The 26,214-nt window shown below is 41.3% G+C and overlaps 1 protein-coding gene across 38 annotated transcripts in view; it reads right to left on the bottom strand.

Annotated features, from left to right (window-relative positions):
* ANKHD1 (ankyrin repeat and KH domain containing 1) overlaps positions 1 to 26,214 on the bottom strand; it is a 99,441-nt gene that overhangs the window by 20,452 nt on the left and 52,775 nt on the right. For 35 of the 38 annotated variants that reach the window (XM_086851903.1, XM_086851894.1, XM_086851907.1 and 32 more), the window contains exons 12-24: positions 25,823 to 25,950; positions 25,518 to 25,661; positions 24,715 to 24,817; positions 15,541 to 16,284; positions 8,586 to 8,731; positions 8,333 to 8,444; positions 7,427 to 7,572; positions 5,844 to 5,986; positions 4,850 to 5,063; positions 3,462 to 3,637; positions 2,521 to 2,683; positions 1,344 to 1,439; positions 931 to 1,047 (exon numbers count right to left, since the gene is read on the bottom strand). In XM_086851903.1, the coding sequence (XP_086708029.1) occupies positions 931 to 1,047; positions 1,344 to 1,439; positions 2,521 to 2,683; positions 3,462 to 3,637; positions 4,850 to 5,063; positions 5,844 to 5,986; positions 7,427 to 7,572; positions 8,333 to 8,444; positions 8,586 to 8,731; positions 15,541 to 16,284; positions 24,715 to 24,817; positions 25,518 to 25,661; positions 25,823 to 25,950 (2,432 nt within the window). The remainder of the gene's footprint in view (positions 1 to 930; positions 1,048 to 1,343; positions 1,440 to 2,520; positions 2,684 to 3,461; positions 3,638 to 4,849; positions 5,064 to 5,843; positions 5,987 to 7,426; positions 7,573 to 8,332; positions 8,445 to 8,585; positions 8,732 to 15,540; positions 16,285 to 24,714; positions 24,818 to 25,517; positions 25,662 to 25,822; positions 25,951 to 26,214) is intronic. The other 3 variants (XM_086851933.1, XM_086851934.1, XM_086851935.1) reach the window with 1 other exon arrangement.

Genomic DNA, 26,214 nt, shown 5'->3' with positions numbered 1-26,214 from the left:
TATAATTCAGATCTTTCCTAGAAATCTGGGGGGAAGGAGAAAGAGAGAGCACAATGAACTAGAATGACTTTGGCACACACTGAATCATTACACAGAAACTGGACAGACCTTATGCAACACCAGGACTAGCTGGTCCCAAAACTTCTAAGGAATGATAACAAAGTAATAACCAAAACAGAAGTATTAAAAAAAATACAGCTTTACTGGAAGACCAGAAAAATCTCTCATCCTCTCAATCCTTTCTCAAACATTTAATAAGGTCAAACATTTAATAAGTGATATTTTTGGTGTGATGTTCACATCTTTGATTCAAAGGCCAGTACTCAATGGCTCTAATTTTAATGAGTTTTTTTCTTTTAATATATGTAATCAGTCATCTGCTGCACTGTTTGTGGACAGCAACTGATGTGTGTTTAACAAGTCCTCAACCTGGGAAATTTAATAAACTAATGTGGAACTTGTCAAAAACTGTAAAAAGCTCTATTAAGAGAGCTCACTCAGGAGTATGTTACTCTAAAACAATTTACAGTATTCCCAGCAAAAGGAGAAGGGGATTTTCTCCACTATCTGCTCATATCTCCTGAGCAGAAATCCAAAAAATGCTTATGGACTATGATTTACACCCAGAGAAACACACCATGAGACTGGAGACTTCCCTTACTCACATGTCCTCTGTGCTGAGGTGAGCCCAGAGTTAATTGCCTAAGGAACTATTGATAAGTCCAAGCTCTCCTAAAAATGAGGAGTGGCTGAAGCAGAAGTCAGTTCTAATTTGCCACCCTCAGTATGTGCCTCACTTCTATGATAGGGGAAGGAACACAGACACAGTCAGAGGATGAAGACTGACTGCCCCAAGAAGCACCAAGGGAACTGCAGCCTAGACATTCACACAGTTCAAACACTGTTACACAACAGCAATTATCTACTCACTTTTTCCAGGTCCAGCTCCTTCAGCAGTATAGTTGCATTTTTATTGGCTTCTGCAGCCTGCTGGTCTTTAGCTTTCACAATTGTCTCCACACACTGGTGACACTTTTTCAACAGGTCCTGAAATGCAAACTTGTCTTACTTCAACCATAATAAACAACAGCTGAGGAGTGAGGCTTGCTCTACAAACATGAGATTAGCTGCTCTGTATTCATAAACATACAAACTATTTCACACAATAGGATCTAATGCTGATTTACTTTTTAAGTGCTGTACTAAAAATGAGACATGCACAAATCCCCAAATCAGATGTATGTGAGCAAACATGTACATTCAGGTTTTGAATACTTAAGAATTTCCCAAGGATATTTTTGTTGGAATTTCAGGCCAGGGTCTTCTCCCCAAGTCCAACTCACCTTGTCTGTGATGGTCGCTATGTAGCGCATGCACTCAATGTCTGAAGGAAACTGGTTAACTTCTTTCACCAGGAACTGAACTACTTTCACATGCCCCTAGAACACCAAAGAAAATTCCAGTCTCTTGTATACAATTGTCAACATTCATCATCAAAGTACAAGTTTGGTATCAACGCAAATACTGAAAATAAGCAAGAACATTTCTGCTTATTTTATAAGCTGCTGTTTGTGATGAGGGGTAGTTCTTGCTTGCTCAGTGCTGACAGCACAGCCACTGTTCTGCTTCAAGGTGGCAAAGACAAGCTCTTCCACAAGTTATTTTTTATTTTAAGGTACAAGGACCAGAGGCAGATCTTCATGGTTATATCTCATAACAACCAAAAAACAAGACAACCCTCTTTAGACACCATTTATCACCCAATCCACTCTCCTGCCACTCATCCCATGGAGCTGACTTAAGACTGTTCAATTACAGGTTAAGTCAGATCAGGAAACGAAGTCACCTCAATGTTATCCTGGCAAGCACATGCCTCTGCCCCTGGGTATGCTGTGCAACCACACAAAGCACCCAACTGTTGCTTCTGAAGTGATGTGAAAGCAAGGCAGTGTCAAAATAGGGGAAAGCTCAGCCCCTTTTGTTTGTCAAAAAAGCTGCACACTTATTTCCTATTTTGTTAAAGGCAAAGCAGCTTTGGTTAATACATTCCTCTGTGATAGTTATGCTCCTTGCACCCAACACCACAAGTGATGGAACAATCCCAAAGCAATGTTCTTCCTGTCAAGAAGAAAAAGCAGTGGGTGACAGAAGAGCTGACTACTGTGTCCCATCACAAGACATTAGGAACAGAAGAAGCACAAAGGAATCAGGATTGGTATTGTGTTCATCTCCAAAGCAGGACTGAAACAAGCAGTACAGACTGCAGAAATATGGAAATCTCAATTATTCCAAGTTTTTGTACAGTGTACAACTGGAAATTATAAAGTTAACATCATTTATGGAACGAAGTTTTTCAGCTCTCAAAAACCGGATCCTCGTGAAGTACAGTAATTATGATTTTGAAGCAGGCATTTTATCAAAGCAATGATTTTGCCATGTTATATTTGATTCTTTCAAAACCAAGCACTCAGACTCAAACGAGAGGCACTACTTTGAAAACATAAAAAGCTGGTCTCCTACCTTGCGGAATGCTGACATGAGGGGGGTAATTTTGCGGTTATCTGCAGCATCCACATCTGCCCCTGCCTGCACAAGCAGCTGGACCACGTCGTAGTGCCCGCCGTTAGCTGCCAGCCACAGCGGGGTGTTTCCTTTCTTGTTACGGACATCAATGTGTGCCCCTCTGAAAACACATACCCAGTGAAATGGGATGAGTAGAGGTGGAAGTCAGAGAGCAAGAACACAAAACATCAGAGTACAATTGGATATGGAGCTTTAATAACTGAAATACAGTGCTAAGAAATTCTGTCCCTGAAATTTGCTGTTTCATCTGCAGGGTAATGACACGGGGATTATTTAAACCTCCCTGACAGAAATAAACACTCATTTCATGTCACCTACTGCACCAGAAATATGCAACCAGCAACCTTTAAATTATCAGCGTGGTGACCACCCACAGGACAAAGCAGCCCCTTGTGATTTTAGCAGCACACTGGGTAGTGCCTGAAAAGCTCAAGAGCTACTTGCAGGTTTTGTGACAGTGAGGAAATGCTCACCTGGGAGTTGCTGGATTCAGACACAAACAAACTGTCCAAGCCAGACACTGCCTGCCTGCCCCTGGTCCCAGCTGCCTGCTTTGCTTAATTAACACTGCAATAGCGAGATATTCCAGGGTAACACTGAAGAGCAGGGAACAGATCTAACATCCTAATTTCAAAGCTTCCCATTCCCTTTGCTCTCAGATGCACGAGGTAACGTGAACAAGAGCACCCTTGCCACTGAAGAATACAGAACAAATGTGCCACTAATCATTAGTCATAACTGCTTTGGCTTGGAAGGGACATGAAAGCTCATCTTGCTCCAACCCCCTTGCCATGGGCAGGGAAGCCACCCACGAGATCAGGCTGCTCAGAGCCCCACCCACTCTGGCCTTAAACACTTAATGAGAAGAAATGATTTACCGATTAATGAGGAGCTCGCAGAACTTGTAGTGACCCTTATCTGCTGCAATTGTTAAAGCCGTATCTCTTGAGGAAGGCACGGGTGGGGCATTCACATCTGCTCCTTTATCAAGGAGAACCCTTCCAACTTCTGCATAGCCTCCTGAAGCTGCTTCCATCAGAGGTGTGAGACCAGTCTGTGCAAAGAGAACGAGTTACTCTGTGAAATCTGCACAATATACTTCAGATAAGACATAAATGTTTCCTACAAAGGGAAATCAGATTTTTATTTAGCTGCTTATATTTAGTTTAGGAGCCTAACTTCAAGCAGTCTCTTCCTCAAAAAAGACCCCAAAAACCCAAATGAAAAAAACCCAGACAACATAACAGAACACCCACACACAAACCAACCAAACAAAACCAACCCAAAACCCAAACACTCTTGGGCTTTGATTTATACAAACCCAAGAAAACTGTTGACTAAGCACCACCAGATACCTGTCTCAACAGCAAATGCAAAGTTTATAACAAGATCTCTACAACAGAGGTTAGAATAGATTCAAATGAAGACACAAGTGTTTCTACAAAAATACTCAGAAACTGGCTTTATAGCTTTCTCTAGCCTCCCTTGGCACTGAGACTGATCTGGGCCCAACTTAGTTGCCAGGTCAGACTGTTAAAAAAACTTACACCAGCTGCTAACATGCCCAACTGACCATTTGAGAGCTGGCTTTTATCCATATCCCCTTTTCTCCAGCCACAGTCATTCCAGAAGCAGGCGGGGTAGACAGACACAGCAATTATTTCAGCAGCCTTAGGAGTTACCAAAAATTCCTTTGTGCTGGGGAAATCAGTCTGGCTGTCTACACAAGCTTTAAGCTTGCTTTATGGCAGGAGACACAAAGCTGTCCCAGAGCACCAAAGGATGGGACCTGTGGAGCATTTCAGAGGCACAGAAGGTCACAGTACTGAAGCCACGGGTTCTACAGCAACGTAAAAGCTTTACAAATTTTGACTGCACTACTTCGGTTGTAGACAAGAAGTCTGTTCTATATGAGAATCACAAGCAACACTATTCTCTTCCTGCCTAGACTTCACTTGCATGTAAAAATATCTGTATCTGTTCTGAGTATCATGTCAAGTTTAAACCTGAAAAAGTCTAGACAAGAGTCAATCTAAGTTTCATTATAAACTCAGAAGGACCGGTCAGCTTTTCCCTAATGCAAAAAATACATCATCACTGATGCTTTTTTATTTTTTAAAAGAAACCACACTTATTTCAGAACATTTAAGTGCTCTGATGTTATAACTCCTCTGAGCCCAGAGAGGCTCAAAGTTACAGGAAAATTTGAAGAAACTTGATGACTCAGAGGCAATAAGTCTTAAGGAAAGGCAAATCCCCCACTTACCTTTGCCCTGTGCTCGACATTGGCCTTCCTGTCCAAAAGCAGACTGACCACCTCTGCCCGGCCCTGGAAGCAGGCCAGGGTGAGGGCTGTGTTGCGGTTGGTCTCGATTTGGGCGTTAATATCAGAGCCCATATCAAGCAGCAGCTTCACGGCAGGGACGTGGCCATTCATAGCAGCCAACATCAGAGGAGAAATCCCCAGCTTACTGCCAGTCCTAAGGGAAAGAAACAAACTGCAGTGCCCACGGACAAAGGAAAGCTCTGGGAAATGGAAGTGTATCCAAGAGCAACAAAATGTTTTAAGTCAGAAAGGAACATATAACCTACACAAAATATAGGACCTAAAATAGTAGCATTTTTAACTGACTAGGAGAAACCACTGGAGGAACTATATGCAATAAAGAATTGCAATTTATAAACAAGGAAAATACATTTCAGCTGTAAGATGCTCTGATGGCCAGAGCAGACATAAGCCTTAAGCTACATCTGATTTTTTGAAAGAAAAACATGCTTCTGGCACAGCTGCAGCTTGAATTTTCCCTAGTTAAGAGATCTCTTGCTCTGTCTAGTGTTAGAATATATCTAAGCTTTCTTAAAACAAATATAGAGCAGGCTTAAGAGACACTGCTGTGTAAATTTGTTCCTCTGCCTGAAAAAGACATCTTCAAACAGACAGAGCTGCTCTGAACAGTTGGCTGCTTCCTTAACATGGTTCTATTGGAAATAGTTTGACTTCAAGTCCTCAGAATGGTGGAAAAGGGAAAGACCAGGTTTGCAAACTATAATCCCTTAAAATTTAGCTATAAGTCAGGTGAAGTTTGTGATAAAGAACTTAAAAGCTCTAAGATAACACAAACACAGAAGATGTTATCAGTGCAAAAAGACTCATGCAAGGAGGTCTGAAAACACCTGAGATTCCAACCCGTGCCTCAGGATGGAGCCAACAGGGAGTGCCTGTGCCACACTGCAGCTCAGCTGGTCCCATGGTACATTACCTGGAATTAATTTCTGCCCCAGCATTGAGAAGAATCTTGATGATATTAACATAGCCACCAGATGCAGCAAGGCTTAACGGCGTGTAATCAGACACATTCCTGTGTTCTTTATTTGCTCCCCGGGCCAACAGCAAATCAACAACCTGAAATGACAGGATGTCTATTAACAGACATATTGTGGCCTTTGCTATTATCCAGGGACTGAGAGCATGTTACCACAAACTTTCCAATAGGCTACCCGTTTCTCTTGTCAACAGACAAGATTCCATAGGAAAACCTCCACCCCTCTTCTGCTTGACTTTATCTCTGCACAGCCCCCACAGCCCATGACCACAGCAGCTGGGCACTTGTCTGCCAGAAAGATTGTTTTACCTAAATAAAACTGCTGAAGTGAAGCTCTTCCTGGGAATCTTAAGTTTGCAAACAGAGATCTACCTGACTCCCATAATGTCTCACCATGTTTGAGCATCTCTTTCAGAAAAGCTCATCTCACAACTTGAATTCAAATGACACTTGAGCCATGTTTGACCATCCGTATTACATGAACTTCCCAAAAAAACCCATGTGGTAAAAATCAGAGTGACTGATGTTAATGGAACCAGGATGAGGAAGGACTCCTCTATCAGAAATTGCTTAAGAGCAAAGAATGGGAGAAAATGAAACAATTTTGGTGATGTACTTCAGTGGGCCTCAACCTACTATTAACATAAGCCAGGTGATTTCCAAACAAGCCAGAAAAAAAGGCTCCTTGCCAAGCCAGAAACATGAGGTAGATTCTGGCATAAAGGAGAAAAAAAATAGAGGGAGAACAGAAGACCTCAGTTTTCAGTATATAATGCTACTGCAGGCCATGCTGATCTTGCCTTTTATTATTAGAAACACTTTCACTGTTAATTCACAAGTAAAATGGAAACTTTCCAATTTTGGCCAACTATTTTAATCCATAAATTAATCTACTACAGAGCTCCTGGCCATCTCCATACCATCTTCTAAGGTGCTACGCACACGACTGAAATAGGAAGGATTTCACAAATCTTATTTGGAAAGCAACACACACACACAAATCTGACAGAGCTCTGAAAATCCTTAGAAGACAGGTACAATGTGTCCTGCATTGCATCTGCACTTATCAGCCCTGTGCATTATCAGTAAAGCCATGTACTGCCCACACAAAATCCCAGTTTCTGTCCTTGTGTGCCTGCAATGGCTCAATCAGGTTTGAGAAAATGCAAGATGGATAAGGGAAGTGCTCAGTGAATAAAGTTGTTCAATAAATATCTGCCTCCCTCACAGAAGTACTTACCATGTGAGGATACACTAACTGAAGAAAGACCACAAGTTATCACAAGTGACCATGACCCTTAACTAACAAAACTGGAATAGGTAAGGGAGAGAAGGAAAAGAAGTCTTAAATTTCTTCCTTTCTTGGAAGAGGAAAAAACCTTAAATTAGCTACACTGAAACAGGTGAAAAACTGTCCAGAAAAAAAGTAAGATGTATCAACAACAGAAGAAACCCAACACTGTACAAAAAATCCCCCATCTGCAAGTAACAAGTCAAGCCCTTTGAGGACATGTCTGTACCTCCTGGCGTCCACCAGAGCATGCCAAGGAAAGCGGAGTGTCCTTTGTGCGCTCCGACTGTGCTTCTATATCCCCACCTTTGTCCAGAAGAATTTCCACAACACCAACATGTCCAGCAGTTGCAGCCAGAATCAAAGGTGTAAAACCTAGTAACATGAGATGGCATTAAAAAGCAACCTTGAGAATCTCAAAAGTATTTTTAAGGAACAGAAGTGCACAAATGGGTTGATTCACAATGACTTCTATTAATCATGTCTCTTCCTCAGACTGAGGGTTTCCTGCTGGATCCCACAATCTCAGAGCCTTTCCCAACCCTCTTCTGACCCTGTCACAGCAAGGCTCTGATTCCAGCCAAAGGCTGTTCAAAAGAAATTTAAACAGTGCTTGCAGTGATCACTTTGGATTAAGTTTTGACCAACTCCTCTCCTTGGAGAAGCCATGGCTTTCTGCTTATTTACTGTTAAATTAAGCTCCAACCAGTGACCACATCTGCCCTGCATGTGTCACTGACAGCCAGTGGTCAATGTGAGCTCCAAAACACGTGGAGTGGTGGTTTTGTTCTCTCAGCTCTAAAAGATGAGATATTTTGCTGAACTCTGAACTCTGTTCCTGAGAACAATGATACCCAACCTGACAGCTGCCACCACTCAGCTCAGACAGCCAAGATTGGCTGGTTACCCCCATCAGCTCCTCTATCCAGCTTGCTGAGGTCATTTGTAGTGCGTGAGTCCTGGGGACAGAAACATTTCACAAATCTGCTTAAGATCCCACTCAGGTGCAGACAGAAGCTCACTGGCTTTGTATGACCAATGTTACCACGTGAGGTGCAAGAAGACAGTTCACATTTTGAAATTCACCGTTTCAAGCTGTAGCTCACGGTCAAGTTGTGTTATGGCTTTCACTTACCCTTCTTGTCTCTGTGTTCAATATTGGCACCACGGGCGATCAGCACAGACACAAGCTCCTCGTGCCCTCCTGCACACGCGAGGGTCAGCGCAGTGTCGTGATTACTTTCAGTCTTCACGCACAGAAAAGAAAAAAAAACACAGATGTTCAGAAATAAAAAATAAAGACAACTTTAATATTTCTCCAACAGTACTAGATTTTGGGGTTTTTTTTAATAGAGCAAATGCACTCCAAGCTAATGTTGATTACTCACATGTGCATCGATGTCCACTGATGGATACATGGGGAGCACGGATTGTGGGGGCACATTGCTGGCTGCCTGCGGGCAGGGCTCGGGCGTTGGGGACTCGGTAGTGTGCGAGGAGCTGGCGGAGCCGCTGGGCACTCTGCTATTCACAGCTGAAAATGAACACCAGGTTATTAATCTGCTCTTAGGAACATCCCATTTTATATGAAAAATACTAAGTTCCAGAAAACTGCAATGGTCTAAATATCAAAACAGTAGCGGGGGAAACAAATTGAATGTTCCTAAAAACAAAAAGCAGCTTTGCGGCAGTTAAACAGTGTAAGCATCATCTCCAAACTGTGATGAGTTAGAAAATAATTTTATGAATTAGTCTGTATGCATTACAAGTGTGAATTATGAAGGTGATTAGTTACCCTTTTCTAATTGTAACCTTCACTGTTAAAAGGAGTTCAATCATATGCTCAGTTGAAGCAGGCAAATTATTTATCACTAAGACACAAACCTAATGTTCAAAAACATAGTCTTATTGTGCAATCCCAATTTTTTTCACGTAAAGGTTAGTGCACACAGCCTCCAGAGAAAGTTTTCAGAGCAAGATGACTGACAGCAACTCACACTATTAATCATGTCTCAGAGTTAAACCAACCCAGGAGAATGGAAGGGAAGCAGACAGGAGGGGGCAGTCAACAAAAATAAGAAAGCTGAAAACTGTCTGTGCTCCCTAAAATTTATTCTGAGTGATGCACAGCCTGTAAAAGATGTCATCCTGAAGATCCAGTATTGCTCAGGGACACAAGGAATGCAACTTCATCTTCTTTTTTTATAAAAAAAATTAAAAAAATTAGTAATTTGAATAATTGAGAATCTGATTTTTTTCCCCCTAATTTTAAATAAACAAGCAGAGAAATCTCCCTGGACATCCAGTGCAGGGCCAGGACTCCAGCCTGCCTCTGTAACCTGATGAGAGTCCAAGTGGAGCCTGTAATCAGCTGGGATTACCTGCCAGGAAGGTCTAACACACCTACGCGCTGACTCCGTGTGTGCTTTAGCTTCAGTAATCCCTGCTGATAGAGCAGCTGGATTTGACAAGTATTGTCACTGCTGGATTGCCAAATGTCTCTATTGTGTAGCTGGAACACCCAGTGAGCTTTAGTAATACACAGTATTTAGCAACACTCCTGGAAGAAGCAACTAAAGGAAAACACTAACAGCTACATGTAAGAAATAAGCAGCAGCATTTTACTTTTGTCCAAGCATTAAGGGAAGATGAAAGATGAACTCAAACCTGTGTATGACCTAGAGAATGAATTTTGCAAACCTTTCCCAGCTCAACCTTTCTCATTGCACTGTCAGATTATACACCAGTAATTACTCACAGGAAAATGGTGTACATGGAAAAGTCACAGAAAAAGCCCCAACATGACCATTAATAACACTAATTCAGCCTATAGAGCTTTCAGTGCCTGACAAAGGAAGTAAAAACTCAAGCAGGGCAAGATGGGTCAGTTCCATTGGGTTCTGGAAACATGGCAGGGAGGCTCACTGAAATTTGGGGAGGCTCCATTTTCAGTTGCCCTTTTAAAGCAAAAAGTTCTCCTTGGTGCATAGGCAAAACCAGCATTAACATTTGGGCAATGCATTTAAGCAATGAAGTACCAGAACCGAATTTCTTTTACAACCTTCATAAGCAAACCAGGTTTAATATTAAAAGTTTCAAATACAAAAGCAACCACCTTCATCTGCTTGCTATGGATTATCACTTCCAGCAGCAAATGAGCATTAATTAGTGCAATGAGATTGTTTTCTTGCTTAATGCACTGAAGTGCAAGATAATAACTGGATTTATACATATTACTCCTTCCTAAATACTAACACCGTATCACCTTGTTAAGTACTTATGTTAAATCAAGCTGGTCCTTCTTCATGGAAGACACTGGCTCAATTTTTTCTGCTCTTGCAACTAGAGATACACATAAAACCACATGCATGTGCTGTGCATGCAGAGCAGTGTGTGCAGAGGGACTCCAATGGAGCCAGCTTAAGAGTCTTAAAGTAATATATTCAGTGTTGCTGTCACAGGTTCTACAAATGCTCTGTATTTCACAACCATGACTGAAAATATTGAAGTATTTCTTGCATACTTTAGATTTTGATCATGTTTTTGAAACATACAAGTGTGCAAAAAGCATTTAATGTGCACAGTAGTTACATTAAACATGAGAGAGAACACCAAAGGCAGTAGAAATGAAGAAAAACCCTGCACTGATACCCTAAAATCTGGTTTAAAATAAAATTTAACAAATATTCCTACAATATCCACCAATTAATCACCCCCTTTAAAATGCTGAGTTTACAAAATGGCAGGAGTTTTCAAAATGCTATTTTTTATTTACTCAGTGTGGGCAAGCTGGGCCCATGGAGCAGCAGCGTAATTTGTGCTCTGTGGAGCAAAAAAAGCCTGAGAACTTCTGCCACCAGTTTCATGGGGCTGATTCATCTCAGCTCAAATTGCACAGCAAAATACAGATTTTTAACTTGAAAATGACCTTGCAGCAATGGTTCCAACACAGCATTAAAAGGGAACCTCTGTGGTACCACAGCTTAGCAGGGAAAGCAGCACTGACACTGCCTGCCCTTGGCTCCAGTGAAATACCAATTTTGTGACAGAGCTTTTAGATGTGTCCATAGTCTTCAATACTCAAAAATCTTCCTTATAGAAAAAAATTATCCTACATGTGAGAAAATCCAGGTTTCTCATGTCCTACAAAGGGTTTGCAATGTTCCAAAGCGTCTGTGCTTGTATGAGTTGGAAGCTGAATGCTGGTCTTTAAAGACATGGATGATTACTTTCAAAGTTATGCAAAAATATCAAAGGAAACATGAGTAAAATAAAAGAAAGCAAAATTTGGTGTTTTATCCATAAACAACTCTGGAGCATTTAGAGTACCTGGAGCAAGCAGCTCTGGATGAGATTTCAGCTGTAGGCTGAAACTGTGGCTACCCAACCACTGTCATGACACGAGCACTGGCGTCCAGGAATACTGGACTTAGGTTTCAGTCCCTCTTTCCTCAAAGGAACTGGGATTTTCAGGACAGAGAGAATCATCCTTTTTCAAGCCTGAGCAGCCTTTCAGCCTGTCCAGGCAGCTTCTCAGTCACCTGCCACTGCAGAGGCTTTTGCATGTTGGTAACTGCAGCTCCTTCCATGGCTCACCATTCCTCACTCCAGATTGTCCCAGTAACCAGTTTTACTCCAAACCCCAATCCTCAACACAGTACCTCAGATGTCACCTTCCAAATCCTTACCTTAAAATACCGTAATTCTGTATCACAGACTAAAATCTGAATATCAGAATCAAACAACAAAGTTTCTCAGAACACACCTGAAATTTCAGTTTGGAAACATCAGCTCACAGGACGAGAGTGGGACAGAAAAGCACACACAGTCTCTTGACTAAAAATACCAACTGAGCAAAACAAAGAGAAACAAAAATATTCCAACTAGAGACAAACCCCAGCAACATAGAAAAGTTCCTCATCTTTAATATCCTAAATGAGAAAAAAGTCTCAGTTCAGATACTACAGCTAAGAAATTTACAATGGAAAATGCAGAAGGTGAAGTGAAATGAAACTCCAAATATGCAAGACAATAGGCTCCAAGAAACCAGATAGATATTGAGTAACAGAAATGATAGCTGTGTTCCAAATTAATTCATTGGTTTCCCACTCTAAACTGCACCAAGTCTGTCCCTTTTGTAAATCTGGTTAAGATTTTCACTGTAATAAGTCACACCTTTAATGCACTATTAGGTGCAAGATTTTTGCAGCAGCGCATCAAAAGAAACTCCATTACAAACAAAACATTCTGGAGTGGAAAGAGCTGCTTCATTTTTAGGTTTTAGCTGACTTTCCAAAAGGTACTTGGTTACTTCTATGTAGTTTTATGAAAGAGGGGATGTGTGCCATGACTCAAGGACACTTTGCACCTTGACATCCACCACCTAAACACCTCACAGCTGACACACCTTGCCAGCCTAATTGTAAGATAAATACTCCATTTATGTATGTTGTTACTATAAAATTGGTCAGCAAAATACACATTCGTATCTTCATAGAAATTGAAATTCTCCTTTACAACTGGTCCCTACTCAGGCTTGGAAAGATTTGCCTCCTACATCACAGAATCCCAGAATGGCTTGGGTTGGAAGGAATCTTAAAGCTCAGCTCATTCCACCCCCTGCCATGGGCAGGGACACCTTACACTACCCCAGGGTGCTCCAAGCCCTGTCCAACCTGGCCTTGGGACACTTCCAGAGATCCAAGGGCATTCACAGCTTCTCTGGGCGCCTGTGTCAGGTTCTCATCATCCTCACAGGGAGGAATTTCTTCCCAATATCCCATCTAACCCTGCCCTCTGGCAGTGGGAAGCCATTCCCTCTCGTACTGCTCCTCCAGATCCTTGTCCAAAGTCCCTCTCCTGGAGCCCCTTCGGGCACTGGAAGGGGCTCTGAGGTCTCCCTGGAGCCTTCTCCAGGTGAACACCCCCAGCTCTCTCAGCCTGGTCTAGAGCAGAGGGGCTCCAGCCCTTGGAGCATCTCTGTGGCCTCCTCTGGATATCAACACTGCTAAAAGCAACAGTAAAAAGTATTTGAGGGCAGAGAGAAAAATAATTTCTGTTCTTCTGAAGTAGTCCCCACCCAAAGTGAAATACTCAGAAGGAATAAAAATGCTCATACCTCTTCTAAATGCAGAGTTACTCACTAAGATCACTGCAGCTCCAGCAGTGGGATCAAGGGGAGCCCTCAATGACACCCTGAGCATTGGACACAAGCTCCCTGAAACCCAGGCTTGCCATGCACCAGACACAAGGCCCTGAACTGTTTCACCTGGCATCTGTAGTGGGCATGTAAAAACAGATCTTGTAACAGTGTCTATTGCTCAAAATTTCTCTATAAAATTAAGGACTGATGGGTAAGTTTGTGGGAAAAGTGCACTTTAGATACGGATCAAAAAGCTCAAAGTATGAATAGATAAATTTACAGTTTGCTTTTACATGGCTATAAATCTGAGATATACTAGGATTATAATTTACGTGGAGGCCACTTTTACAGTCTGGATTTACAAAGTGAGAAAGGTATCTATCTTCTGACAATTTTTTTTAGAGGGAAGGGAAGTGAAAGAAACTTATGAATTTCAGAAGAAAATATATTTCAATAAAGCAACATCAATAAATTTTTGCAGAAGCCTCTGGAACTCAATAGCTAAAGACTCCTCAAGTTGCATTTCTGTAAATGTTTCTAATGCAGAAGAAGATGCTATTTGTAGCAATTTTTGAAATAAGTAAGTCTCATGTCTTAGCAAAAAATGTCTTAGCAAAACCAAAAAATTACTTAGCAAAACCAGGAGCTGTTTTCAGAAAGCAAACCAATGTCTATTCAACCCTTTAAAATGATTTCTAAGATACAGTATTTCTGGCCATTTGCAATCTTGTTTCCCACAGCACAGTTCTCACACTCAGCTGGACTGCAGCACTTTTCACAGTGGGGACACTGAGTTTGTGGCTGTAGAATGAGCTGCTGACCACAAGAGGGTATAGACTCCATGGCCTTGTGCCAGACACGTTCAACTCTCAGCAACAGCAGCTACCCCAAAGATTAATGCCTTGTTGATTGTTTTGTGTTATCCATTTACATTTTCCTCCTTATACAGTCCAGTACTAAAATTTTGAGTAATAAAAACTGAGCATGTTTTAATGTTGGCTGAGTATTCTGAAGAGCACCACAGAGCAGGGAGGGAGGCTCACTGTGCCAGAACAGGGGGAACTAAAACCGATGCTCTATAAACAACCGGAATTACAGTGAGGACAGGAGTTGGTACAACCACCCCACAACTCCATCAACTCTGGGTTCCATGGGAGGTTGCAAAGTCACAAGTAGTCTTGACTTGCACGAACTTGATGCAATTAGCATTCCAAAGCCTCCCAGGAATGGCTGGCCAAAGATCTCACTGCACACTTCTACAGCCTTGACATCAGAGGACACGGCAGCGACTACGAAACGGGAGGGGCAGAGGGAGACAGACAGGAAAATAACGGGCAGGGGTACAGGCACAAGGTACAAAGAAAAGTTGAAAAACACTGAATAAAAAAAAAACTACAGACCAAACAACACTGGCTATATCCTACATACCTCCAGCAGCAAACCTCAATCCTAGTCAAGTCCACGAAATGAAGTCACCCAAAGTGATCCCTGTTTCTGCACAAGGGGACTCACACAACCCGATGTGTGGGCATTCCCATTCCTCTTCACACCGTACCAACACGTGGAAGGATGTTGGGGTTTTTGCTTTTCATCCAGCTAACAGGACATGTTTTTGCCATGTGGAACATCTAACCAGCAGATATTCCTGTACAACACCCAGGGTTTAGCAGGGATACTGCAAACACAAGCCGTCACAGAACGGAGCGGTTGCACGCGGACTCCAGGTTGTGTTTAAGCTCCAGCAGCAAGGAGAGGGAAGTGTTTGTCCATACAAGTGACAACAATTTGGCTCTTTCTAGAGATGGCTACCACAATGAAGAAAGCCACTGATAAGCCTGCACAGAAAATTCTACAGAAGATATAAATCTGTCAGAAGATATAAATCATGCTTTTGGGTTTCCTAATGGGCACTACTAATTACTCATGATGAGGCTTTTTTAAAGAAGCACAGAAAAAGATGAGGCCAAAGGGGCTAAAACAGGTGTCCAGTACAGGAAGTTTTGCACTTTGGAAAAAAAGGTATTTAAAAGTATCATGTTAGAATTGGAAGTCACTGTTAGGATTAATAGCACTAATCAGGAACTTTATTCTTAAGCAAGTATTCCCAAACTGGAAAACCCCAAGACGTGTTTGGAGGGAAGGAGAGAGAGGGAAACTGAGCACACAAATTAATGCAAAAATAGGTATATTTCTTAACCCACCTGCTATTAGGTCATCAAGAGTGTCGGTAAGCGTCTGTGCTGGAGTGGCAACCATTAATCCGTCTGGTTCTTGAACTAAGAGCCCCTGCCCAGCAATTTGCTGCTGCTGTCCTACATTCTGCTGATTCCCTAATGCTTTCTGAAGTTCAAGAGACTCTGTCCCATTATAACCTAAGTTACCAGAAAAATTACATTGCGGTGCTGGCAAAGGCTGGATAGGGACAAACTCTATTTGTTCAGCAGGTGCTGGAGACTGGTGTTGCTCATCATCTTTAGACAAGATTGTGTCAACCTGAGGTAACCCTGAAAAGTTATCCTCTGGCAGACCCTTATCGGCTTCCACTTCTGGGAAGACCCCTGTAAGTGAGCACTGCTGCTGCAGGGTAGGTGGTGTGTCTGTCTGACCTTTGGTCTCCAAATATTCTTTGGTAAACTGCTGTTGGGTTTTCATCTGCAACTGCCTTTCCACCTTCTGCAGCTCCTTCAATATTTTCTTCTTCTTCTGTACTTGTTCTTCTCTGTTCTTTTTAAGTTCTTCAATCTTATCTTTATTTAAAGGTTCACCTTGAATTAATTCCAATGATTTAAGTTGTGCTTTTTCAATAGCACTAATTCTCTGTCCAAGTTCATTCAGCTTGCCTTCAGTCTCTTCTACTATGCATTCCAAAGGCTGGTATGGGTGAAAAGGTGGCAGTAGGTCCTTATCTGCTACCTGCAGGGAACTTGACTTCTGCTTGGATGCACCTAAGCACATGAAAAATGTTTGAAAAAATGCCATGCTGAAGATACCCCAAACCTCCCCTCTCACCCACCAAAAATAATAATAATAATAAAAAAAAATCAAATAAAAAAAATCTTTACAACTAATACTGCACATCTGTCAAAGCACAGAAAGGTAAACCCTACACTCCATGTTAAGACAAGAAAGGACAAAGCAGATAGATGGAATTTTCAATATTGGTCCTCATCTCCCTTTGAGCACAGCTACTTTAATCTTACAAGGAACCTTGATAATTTCTGACATACGTGACAATGCACTTGGGAAGGGGAATCAGCAAGAACAGCAAGGCAATTTACATGATTTACTGAGTTCCCAAAGTTCTTCTGTGAGTGCAGAGCTTAAAGTAAGAGTATTTTCCAGAGGCTGACTTCCAACAGCAAGGTTAGGAGCAGAAAGACTCTACAGTTGAGAGCAGACTAACCTGACAGTAAGATGATACTTTGAATTACGGTTTCTCCAAACATTGTAGCATTCACCTTTGCATTACAAGCAGAATCCTTAGTGCTTTCAAATGGAGTGTGAAGTTTTAGCACCTTTTTAAAAATTCTGGGACCAATGACTTGCTCACTTCCCCTTCCAGTGATGAACAATCTTGTTCGTTATAAAGACTTTAAAAATAGCCTTCACCAAGGCCCACCAAACCTGGGCAGCCCTGCCCCAACTGCTGACTGCCCTCAAGCAGTCCATGGCTGCTTTCCCAAAAGCCACATCTGGGAAATTCTAGTCACATCTTTCAGTAGAAAGGAATCTATTAAGTGCTGAAATTTTAATTATTACTTTAGTGTCAGAACTTTAATTAAAAATGTGAAAAGTTTTAGTGTGATTAGATAATTTTCTGCACTAATACTCATTTGCTTTACCCAAATACTGATATAAGGAGCCTTCAAAAAGAAAAAAAAAAAAAAAGGAAAGAAAACTTGAAGTTTTACAAAGCAGACTCACATAATTAATCATTAAAAGGGGAACTAAAATGATGTACAGTATGAGTCGTGGTTTAATAAAGTTATTTAAACGTGACACAGTTAAGTCAAAGTCTGGATGCAAGAACTAAATCATGAATCAATTACCAGCCCTGGAAGGATTAAGTTTCCTGAAAAAGATTTATTTCTCTCTGGGCCATCCTTCACCAATACACTAATTCACAAACAACTTCACTTTGCATTGCTGTCCAAACAAGAGTCATATACACCTCACTTTGAAATCAATCTTTTTTGGAGGAACTAATTGTAAACCAAACAAATGTGAGATTTTTCTCTTATAAAGAGAAAGAGTAAATATGAAAATATAATCGGACCAACTCTGTACTGCACACTTTCAGCAGACTCCTAGGAAAGCAAACCATATCTAGTTATAAGAGAAACAACAAGAATGTTATTAATCCCAGGAAACAGCCCAGAATCCCACAGCCCCTGGAGCCACCCTTCAGGATGCTCCTTCTGCAGCTCCGTACTTTGTGCAGGTCAGTGGTTCCAGCTGAGCACCTCTGCCCACCACTGCTGATGCTTTGCCTCCGAAGCATAAGTGAGTCCCCAGCCAATTTCTCAACAAACAATAAGGAATTTGGGGGAAGTTCAGCAATCCCTGGCTCTTTAGTTCAAGCCTGCTCTAACCCGTGGCCTCTTTGGCTCTGTTGTGCACTCAGGGGTTAGCCTTTAATTTTAACAAGTGTGGTTTACAGGTTCTTGAGACCACTCTTGAGAAATACATTTGCACTCACCAAAAATCTCTGAACAGCTTGTCTATATTGTTGTTTTGAAACTAAGCTGTGCTCCATTGCTACAGTAAGCACACTGCAAATGAACCCTGCCTTCAGCTGAGATGGGAACCCTCTGCCCTGCCCTGCCCGACATCACCCCTAAGGTTCCTGTGTCTGTCATTCCCATCCTCACACAGGGCATTCCCACAGCCCAGCAGCTCTGGACACCTTCTATCACTCCAGGAAAGAAAAGCTGCCCTTCCAAGAACCTCCCAAATAATAAAGTATCAATGTTGTCCCTCTCAATTAAGTCTGAGCTGGGGGGAAAACAAGCCTGGAAAGCTTTTCTAGGAGCACAAGAGGAAGGAAAGAGCAGAAGCACAGCCCCACTTTGAGAGCTGGGCTGGGCTAGAGGAGCCAGGGCTGGGCTCAGACAACAGCTCCAACTGGGAATCATCATGGAAAGGTGGGGCAGTTTCTGAAGATGGGTGTTAGGAGACTAGCTGGGCTCTCAAGTTCCAGAGAAGGTACAGAAATTAACATTAATCAGCAGCTAATTAGATAGCAGGGCCACTTTTCAGGTTCCAGATCACCCTTTCTATGCCAGAAAACAGCTTCAGCCTATAAGTGGAGATATTGGAAGAGGACGAGGGGTAGGAAGAAAGATCAGCTAAACCTGACATGTTCACCAGAACAGTCAGAGATAGAGAAGCTACACTGTTGGTAGTTTTGAATATGCAAATATTTGATATTCTAAAAAGTAACATTTCCTGGTTTATCCAAATCTCCTCTATATTAAAATATCCTGAAAAATTCTGTGCCCATTTTAGTACAGAATTATGAACACACAATTTACACTTTTTGAAATACATAAATACAGTAAGACTTAAGAATCCAATCACAGGCCAGATCATTATCATGTCAATATTTTTTGTTTCCAATTTATTTTGTACATTTATCTTTTGGGGGCAGCATCAGTCATATACATAATCATCCTACTACTGAATTACACCTAGCAACAATAAGCTGTCAATCTGACCTGTAGAGGAACATTTTCATCACTTTTAGAAGACTTGTTTAAGAGAAAAATAAGTTATTTAGACTGAAGATGACTGAAATCCAGATGTTGCTACACAGATACCACCTGCCATCCAGTACCACGATTACAGGAACATAATTGATCAGGAAACCCAGAGTGGTTCTAGGCATGCTAGGAAAGGCACAGAGTAAAGAAGGGACTGACTCCCCAGTTATTTTGTGATCAGTATAATCAATTACTCTTTTATTTCCATTTCCACATTCCCACAAGTTTTGCTCCCTACCCTGTCCAAACTGAGCCTTCATCACAATTCCTGCAGAGCATGCACAGATCTTCAGTTGTGACCAACATTTATGACTTGGGCTAAGACCTGCTCTGCCCAAACACAGCTTCCCATGCACTTCTCTGATCTCCACTTCTCTCCAGGAAGTGACAGGTATTTCCTATGGCAATTTCCTGTACTTCTCCCTTCAGATTATCTCCCACAGACCTGAGTTGCAGCAGCCCACTCACCCCAACGAGCCCCTCCCAGGCATCTTTCCTGGTCTCTTGAGCAGCCAGCAACAGGGAGAGAGGACACCATGACCAGGTTTTAATGCTTCTGGCTGCAAATAACATTTAAAGTCCCTAAACACTTTGAGCAAGAACCTGGAAAAATATCCTTCAGTTCTGCAGTCCTCAGGTAGATTTCTCAAGCAATTGAACTCTTCAAATTTTAATTTGCTTAGAACACATTCAGTATTTATACAGTTGCTGCAAACAAATAAGTCTGGTACTGTATTTCCTCATGAGTGCTTATAATTCTCAAGGAAGTTGCTCCTCTAGCTCTGACTTATAATCCATAGGAAGTCACTTCTCCCAGGAAAGAAGTAATTTATATGCCTTTCAGTTGTATTATACTTTATATTTTACTAGACAAAATTACGAGATTTGTTAAAAGCTCCTTAATTTCTATTGTCATTGTCAAATGAAAAAAAAAAAAAAAAAAGTGGTTTGAAATCCAAACAGGAAAGTCCAAAATATTTTTTCCAGCATGAAAAAAAAGGGAGTAAGAAAAAGTCAGCTGTGTGATACACATTTGTACATTCAAGTACATCTTCTCTGCTGGAGAGCCTGTTATATAAATCTGAATGAATCACCATGTCATTTACGTGCTCTGTAACAGAATTGCTTGTCCGTTGTTCTTGCACTTGAGATTTCTTTTTGTAAATCTGATTTCACTCAGAAGTTGAGAGTTCAATTTGCAGCCTGCAATTAAAACTCACCAGCCTCATTAACATGAATAAAATTCAATGCTGAACTTCCATGAAAATTCTGTGTTTTAACGATTATTTGTATCAGTAAGAAACTCATCTCTAAGGACCTGGAGAAACAATCAGTTGCCCCATAAACACACAAATTCAAAGAACAATATTACATAATCTTGCTAATTTGGAAAAAAAAAATTAAGCCTACATTTCCCAAGCAAATTCATCTACTACATGGTTTTGCATACATACTGAATTCTTCTTTATAAAGAAAAGGTTAATTGGTAGAAGGCTGAATGATGAGTTTGAGTATGTTCACAGTATCCCTCCTGGAATCATGGAGTAATTTTGCCAGTCTTTATCACTCCTGCAGTTGTTTCTATGCAAAATTGCAGAAAATAGGTGCAATGCCATCCAACAGGCAATGGCTACACAGCTGAAACCAAGCCAAGCTGAACTCAATTTTCAGCCATTCAAAAATTTGAGTTACTTTCCAATCTTAAGTCTTCTTCCCAAGTTTCCTCTGGTGGGTTCATGGTATATAACTGGAAAAATTGCTAAGATGTAATTGAATTAGTTGGTGGCAAGCAGGTGACTGAAGCTTCAAAGGAACAGAATTTCACAAACCACCATGTAAAGATTGTTACACATTTGTGCTCCTGAGGACCTACACATGTCTGGGTGTCAAATCAGCTGCCTGCACTGCTGAGGATTTGCAGAAAAGAAGTCTTTATGTCTACAGAGAAAGTATTAGTAAAGTTCAGAAGTCAGGAGGCATAGATGGTGAAATCTCCCTTGGGAGCTCATCCCAGATACCTGGGCTAGTTGCTGAAACAGGCAGGAAGTTTCAAGGAGGAAATGGCAAGAATTGATCAGAAGATGGTGAAGCACATTAAACAATGAACAGGCAGGTGGAACTGTGCACTAGAAAAATCTGGTAAAAATCAGAATGCAAAAGCTGGAAAAGCAGGAATATAAATTTGCCTTATTAATGTTTTTACCTCCATGAAAGCCATGTAACTTCTTAATTTTACTGTTAATCTGGCCCCTATTTTTATCAAATCACACAATGCATGAGATCTCTGCTGGGATATATAATTCAGTATTAGTCATAGAAGTCAGGTATCAGAGTCAAAAATATGTACTGAATTTGTATCTATCGAAGTTACGGAGTTTGTTTTATTTCCCCTTCTCCACTCCATCATATTGTTAGATTTAGCATGGAGATCCAGATATATTGAATATCTATCTGAGAAAGCTTAGAGATTCCAAAAGTACCACTCAGCTTTAGGGGAACTCTGGTCTCCTTCACAGGTATAAAAGGCAAATGTGGGCAGCTTTCATCTAAATAAATCAATTTGGTCTTGTGTAATTCTAAAAAAACCCTTCACCCCAAATAAGAATTGCTGCCCACTTGAAAATGACACTAGGAAAGTCTAATGACAGCATGTTGACAGGTTTTAAGTACTCACTTTAGGCTAATTAGTTCATATGTAAGCACAATTTCAGAGTAAGTATGAAGTAAAATAAATCTGGAGAAAAATTTACTGAAAACCTGATACCTCATTCTCCCAAACCAGGCTACTTTGACATGTTTAAAAACAGCTGATGTTAGTAAAAATATTTTGACTAAGAAAGCAACCCTGCTGCTTTCCACAGGCTCCCTGAGCACCCCTTTTTGTCCCAGTATGTTTGATGAAGAGCGTGCTCTGTGCTCCAGCCCTGCACATTGCACAAGGCTCTGCAGGAACCATTCACTTCCATTTACAAAGTAGAGGGGATTATCATCAGCTGGTTTCCTGAAGAAATCCAGCAGCATTCCTTTGGACTGTTCCCTGAGCTGGGCTCCAAGCCCCTCTTGCAGGGAAGCAGCTGCAGGACCACGTGGAGCTGCAGCACAGCCCTGCATCAGACAGACCCTCAGGCCTGTGCAAACAGCACACTTGGGTTTTGTACCCAAAAAGCTCTTTGTGCTGAGCTGCTGCTGAGCAATCCTGCCCCTGCTCAGCATGGGCAGAATCCACCAAGGAAGGGATCTCCTGCCTCTCCCTATGGAAGCAAAAAGAACTGAACTGGGATTTCTTCTACATGGACACAACAGACACGTGCTAAATAAAGTGCACTGAGGAAAATCCCTCCTAAGCAAGTAGGAGCTGAGGTCTGGTCAATCCCATAATTAACTCTGCTCCTTTTTTCACCTGATTTTTTTTTTCAGTTCTTTCCCAGTTACCATCTTGGTGTGTCAACTTTATCTAAGCCTCTCTAGATCCACTGTTGCCTCTGAAATGTTTTTCTTTTCAGTTGCTAAACACGCATATTCAATTCTTTGCCAAAGTAATTATTCAAATGGTAATGATCCCATGTGCCTCCATGATTTACTGAAGAATAATAATAAAATTCAAAATTAGATCTAAATTCCCCTTGAAAAATCTCATGTCATATCTGAATTGTAATAGGAACACTTAAATGTGTTCAAGTTTTACATCTGACTCACCAAGAACTCGTCAGGAAAAAAATAAAGTGTCATTATTGCATTTCTTGCAAAACTCAGACAGGTCCATAAAAAAAAAAAAAATCTTACTGTGCTAAGGTTAAGGAGGCCAGGTACTGCTCTCCTGCCTCCCAGTAGTTCACAGCTTATACAAAAACTCATGGGCTACTTCTAATTGAAGGCAAGTAATTGTTCTGCTCCAGATAAACAATTTCGTTATGCAAGAACTTGACTGCTCTCCTGCCTCAGAAATAACAAACACCTCAATTCACCCCCTCTTTTGCCCCTCCTCTCCCAAGAAGTTTAGTGATGGAAGTCTGGTGAATTAAAGCCACGTGTGTGTAACAAGTCACAAATGGCAGTTCAGCACAGCACACCAACTCTGCACTGCAATGAGCACAGAGTGTAGCACAAAAATACCATTTTCCCCCTAAAGATCTGAGAGACACAAAAGCTTTGCACAGAGCTTTTGGGAATGCTTCATCAGCCCGATGACACATTTGGGATTGCTGCATCTCCTGCAACGCAGCACAGATGAGTTTTGCTGACATGCATGAAGCATGTCCTGAACCCCTGTGAACAATGAGATCTCCCTGTGCCAGTCCCAACATCACAGTGCTGCAAAAAACACACCTAAGGATGTGCTGACATTGGCAATAATGTGTTTGCAATGAGAGCTGTTTCCTAAACTACAGTCAACTATTTGCTTTTCATAATTGGATTAAATAAAATGAAACTTTCAGCTTTTAACTTCAGTGTCTTCTGACTCAGCATCAACTAATCCCTTACTGATTCCCATGCACCACAAAATGTGCTCCCAGAACACTCCCACTCCGCAATGCTCAGGCATTGAACTGGTAGGGCACACATACTGTATATTTTTGGTGGGTTATTTGAACCAGAAGTTATATATTCTTTTCATTTGTTTGGTATTCATTTTTTCTGAAATCCAAAATATCAAGTGTTGCACATCCTAGGAAATGAGACAGCAAGTGCATCTGAGAGGTCACACACATGGCATATGCATGGAGAGGGGCACAGCTGCACATTCAGACACCAGCAGGTACATGATGTTTTTCTCTCTTTATTTATGCCCCTAAAGAGTTTATGCTTTTTTGTTTGCTCTGGAAATGTTCAGTGCTTCCTCAAACAAAGAATTTAAGCAGATCTAGCTAACAGAGCTTTGGACACTGTAATGCTTAAGATCCCCATCCAAAACTGTGGATCATTAGGAGCTGCAGTTTGTACTTGAAAATCTGCTTCTCTTTCTGAGCTGACTGAGCAGATACCAAGATTTTGTTACAGAATCCACAGCTGGAAACAAACTCCCTAATTGCAATCTAATAACTGCAAGGAGTTATAACCAATCAGTTTGACAATGTTGAAAGCAAAAACTCTGATGTTACGATTACTCACAAGAGAACTATTACTAATACAACAAAAGCTCTTCTGTAAGTAGATCTGCACTGGTATTTTATAGTGCCATCATGTTTCCATTGCTACTGATGGAACAGAAAAAAGTTGGTGCAACAAGTTCATGGATAATAGCTGCAACTATTCTAGAAGACAAATCCAATATACAATATTCAAAAGTGAACACCACACCTAAAGTACATTAACTTTTTTATCTGTCTGCACTAGGACAGTTAGCACAAGCATTTTCTTCCATAAAAAACAGAATAAGTATAATTCTAACAAATTAGAATAAGCACAATAAGGTTAGAACAACCAGTGTTGCTATCCTGTAGAATGCAAGAAAATAAGGAAAAAACTATGAAGTATATAAAATAGTTTTAAGTTGCACTTGAAGTGTTCAAAAACTGATGGAATGGACTACACTATTCATAAGCTCTAATAAAATGGTCCCCAAGTCTATCCATTTCCAAATCATATATATTCTCTGAGTGGCTACATACTGACCTTTCACCACTCCCAAGAGAGGTGGGGAGTTCTCTTGAGGGGTCCTGTCAGGCTCCTGGGGAGGTACAACCATAGCGAGCGTATGCACCGGGACACGGGGAACCTTAAAACAAAGGCACAGACACATGCTCAGGGAAAAGCACCCTGTGGCAGACCAGATCTTCAAGTGTTAATACAGATGTACAGAACTACAGCATTTCCTGTTCACTCTTCTCAAACTGTGTATTCTGTGCAACCTCTTGGTAAACCACTTGTTTTTTTACTGGGGACAGTATGTCAAAATTAACTGTACTACTCCGTGCAAGATGCCAGGATGTGCTGACTGGAAAACTGTTAATTCCATTAGGCTTTTAATCAGCCAACTACCCTGGAGCTGCCTCTTCAGACTGCAGAATTCTGAATTTACACAATGTATTTCTTTTATATAACAAACAGAATCACTAACACCATGTGAGGGCTACTACCACAAGCCTTTAGAACTGTTGAACCAAAATATCGAGAAAATGCAGCAAAGGAAACAACATCCTTCCGAAATCCTAGGTTTGGGATTGTCCTGTCCAAGGAGCAGAAAAGGGAACAAAGCTCATGTGTTCTTCAGGTCTCTGCAGGTAGCACCAACCAATTCTCTCACTCTCTATCATTCTCATGTGTGCAGGGTTTTTAAAAATTCCTACCACTGTCTATGTTGTCTATATAGTGGTCTAGACCACCGTCTATGTCTATTCATTTTGACATTAACTACTACACAAGTGTTTCTTCCCAACATTGATGGTCCTATTTAAAAGAAACTCCTTATGCCTTACCTGAGACTGATCCTGAGATGGAGGTGTGAGCTGGGACAAGTCTGCTGCAGGAACCGACAGAACATTGTTTGGGTAATCCAGCAAGTAAGAAACAACATTTGTGTGTCCTCCCTTGGCAGCTTCAATGAGCATTGTTGAGCCATCCTGAAGTGAGATTTTGGAAACAAAAAGCCATGAGATGAGTTTTGGTCCCTGGTGTAGCATCTCCATGTAAGATACAATTCTATGACTTAAATTTACTATTTCATAAGTCAGCCAGGTAGTGCTTTCAGAACCTATGAAACATGACATCTACAAGTGAATACCTTGAGCCGATGAGTAGGATCTGCCCCGTGAGCCAGGAGAAGCTCAACCACGGCCAGGTGACCTCCAGCACAGGCCAGGGACACCACTGTGTGATCATTGTTGGCTGTAGCCCTGTTCACATTGGCACCTAGTAAGAGATGAGTTTAGAATTAAACACAAAGAAATTCCTTCTAAAAGAAAATATCAACAAGTACAGTATTTTGTGGAATACAAACTTTAATCCAATTACTTCCTACACACTTCTAGGGCAAGAGCAAAAGGGATTTTGACTAACTGATTGGCTTCTACACATCCTCCTCCTCACCTTGTAAAGACAAGGCAGTTGCAACAGCAACGGTGGGCTTGTAAGTGTTAAGTGAGGGAACACATGGTGTAAGAAGCACAATTCCAA

Source organism: Cyanistes caeruleus, chromosome 15 (genome assembly GCF_971803275.1).
Source record: "Cyanistes caeruleus chromosome 15, bCyaCae1.hap1.1, whole genome shotgun sequence".
Lineage (NCBI taxonomy): Eukaryota > Metazoa > Chordata > Aves > Passeriformes > Paridae > Cyanistes > Cyanistes caeruleus.
This window is presented reverse-complemented; position numbering and strand designations above follow the sequence as displayed.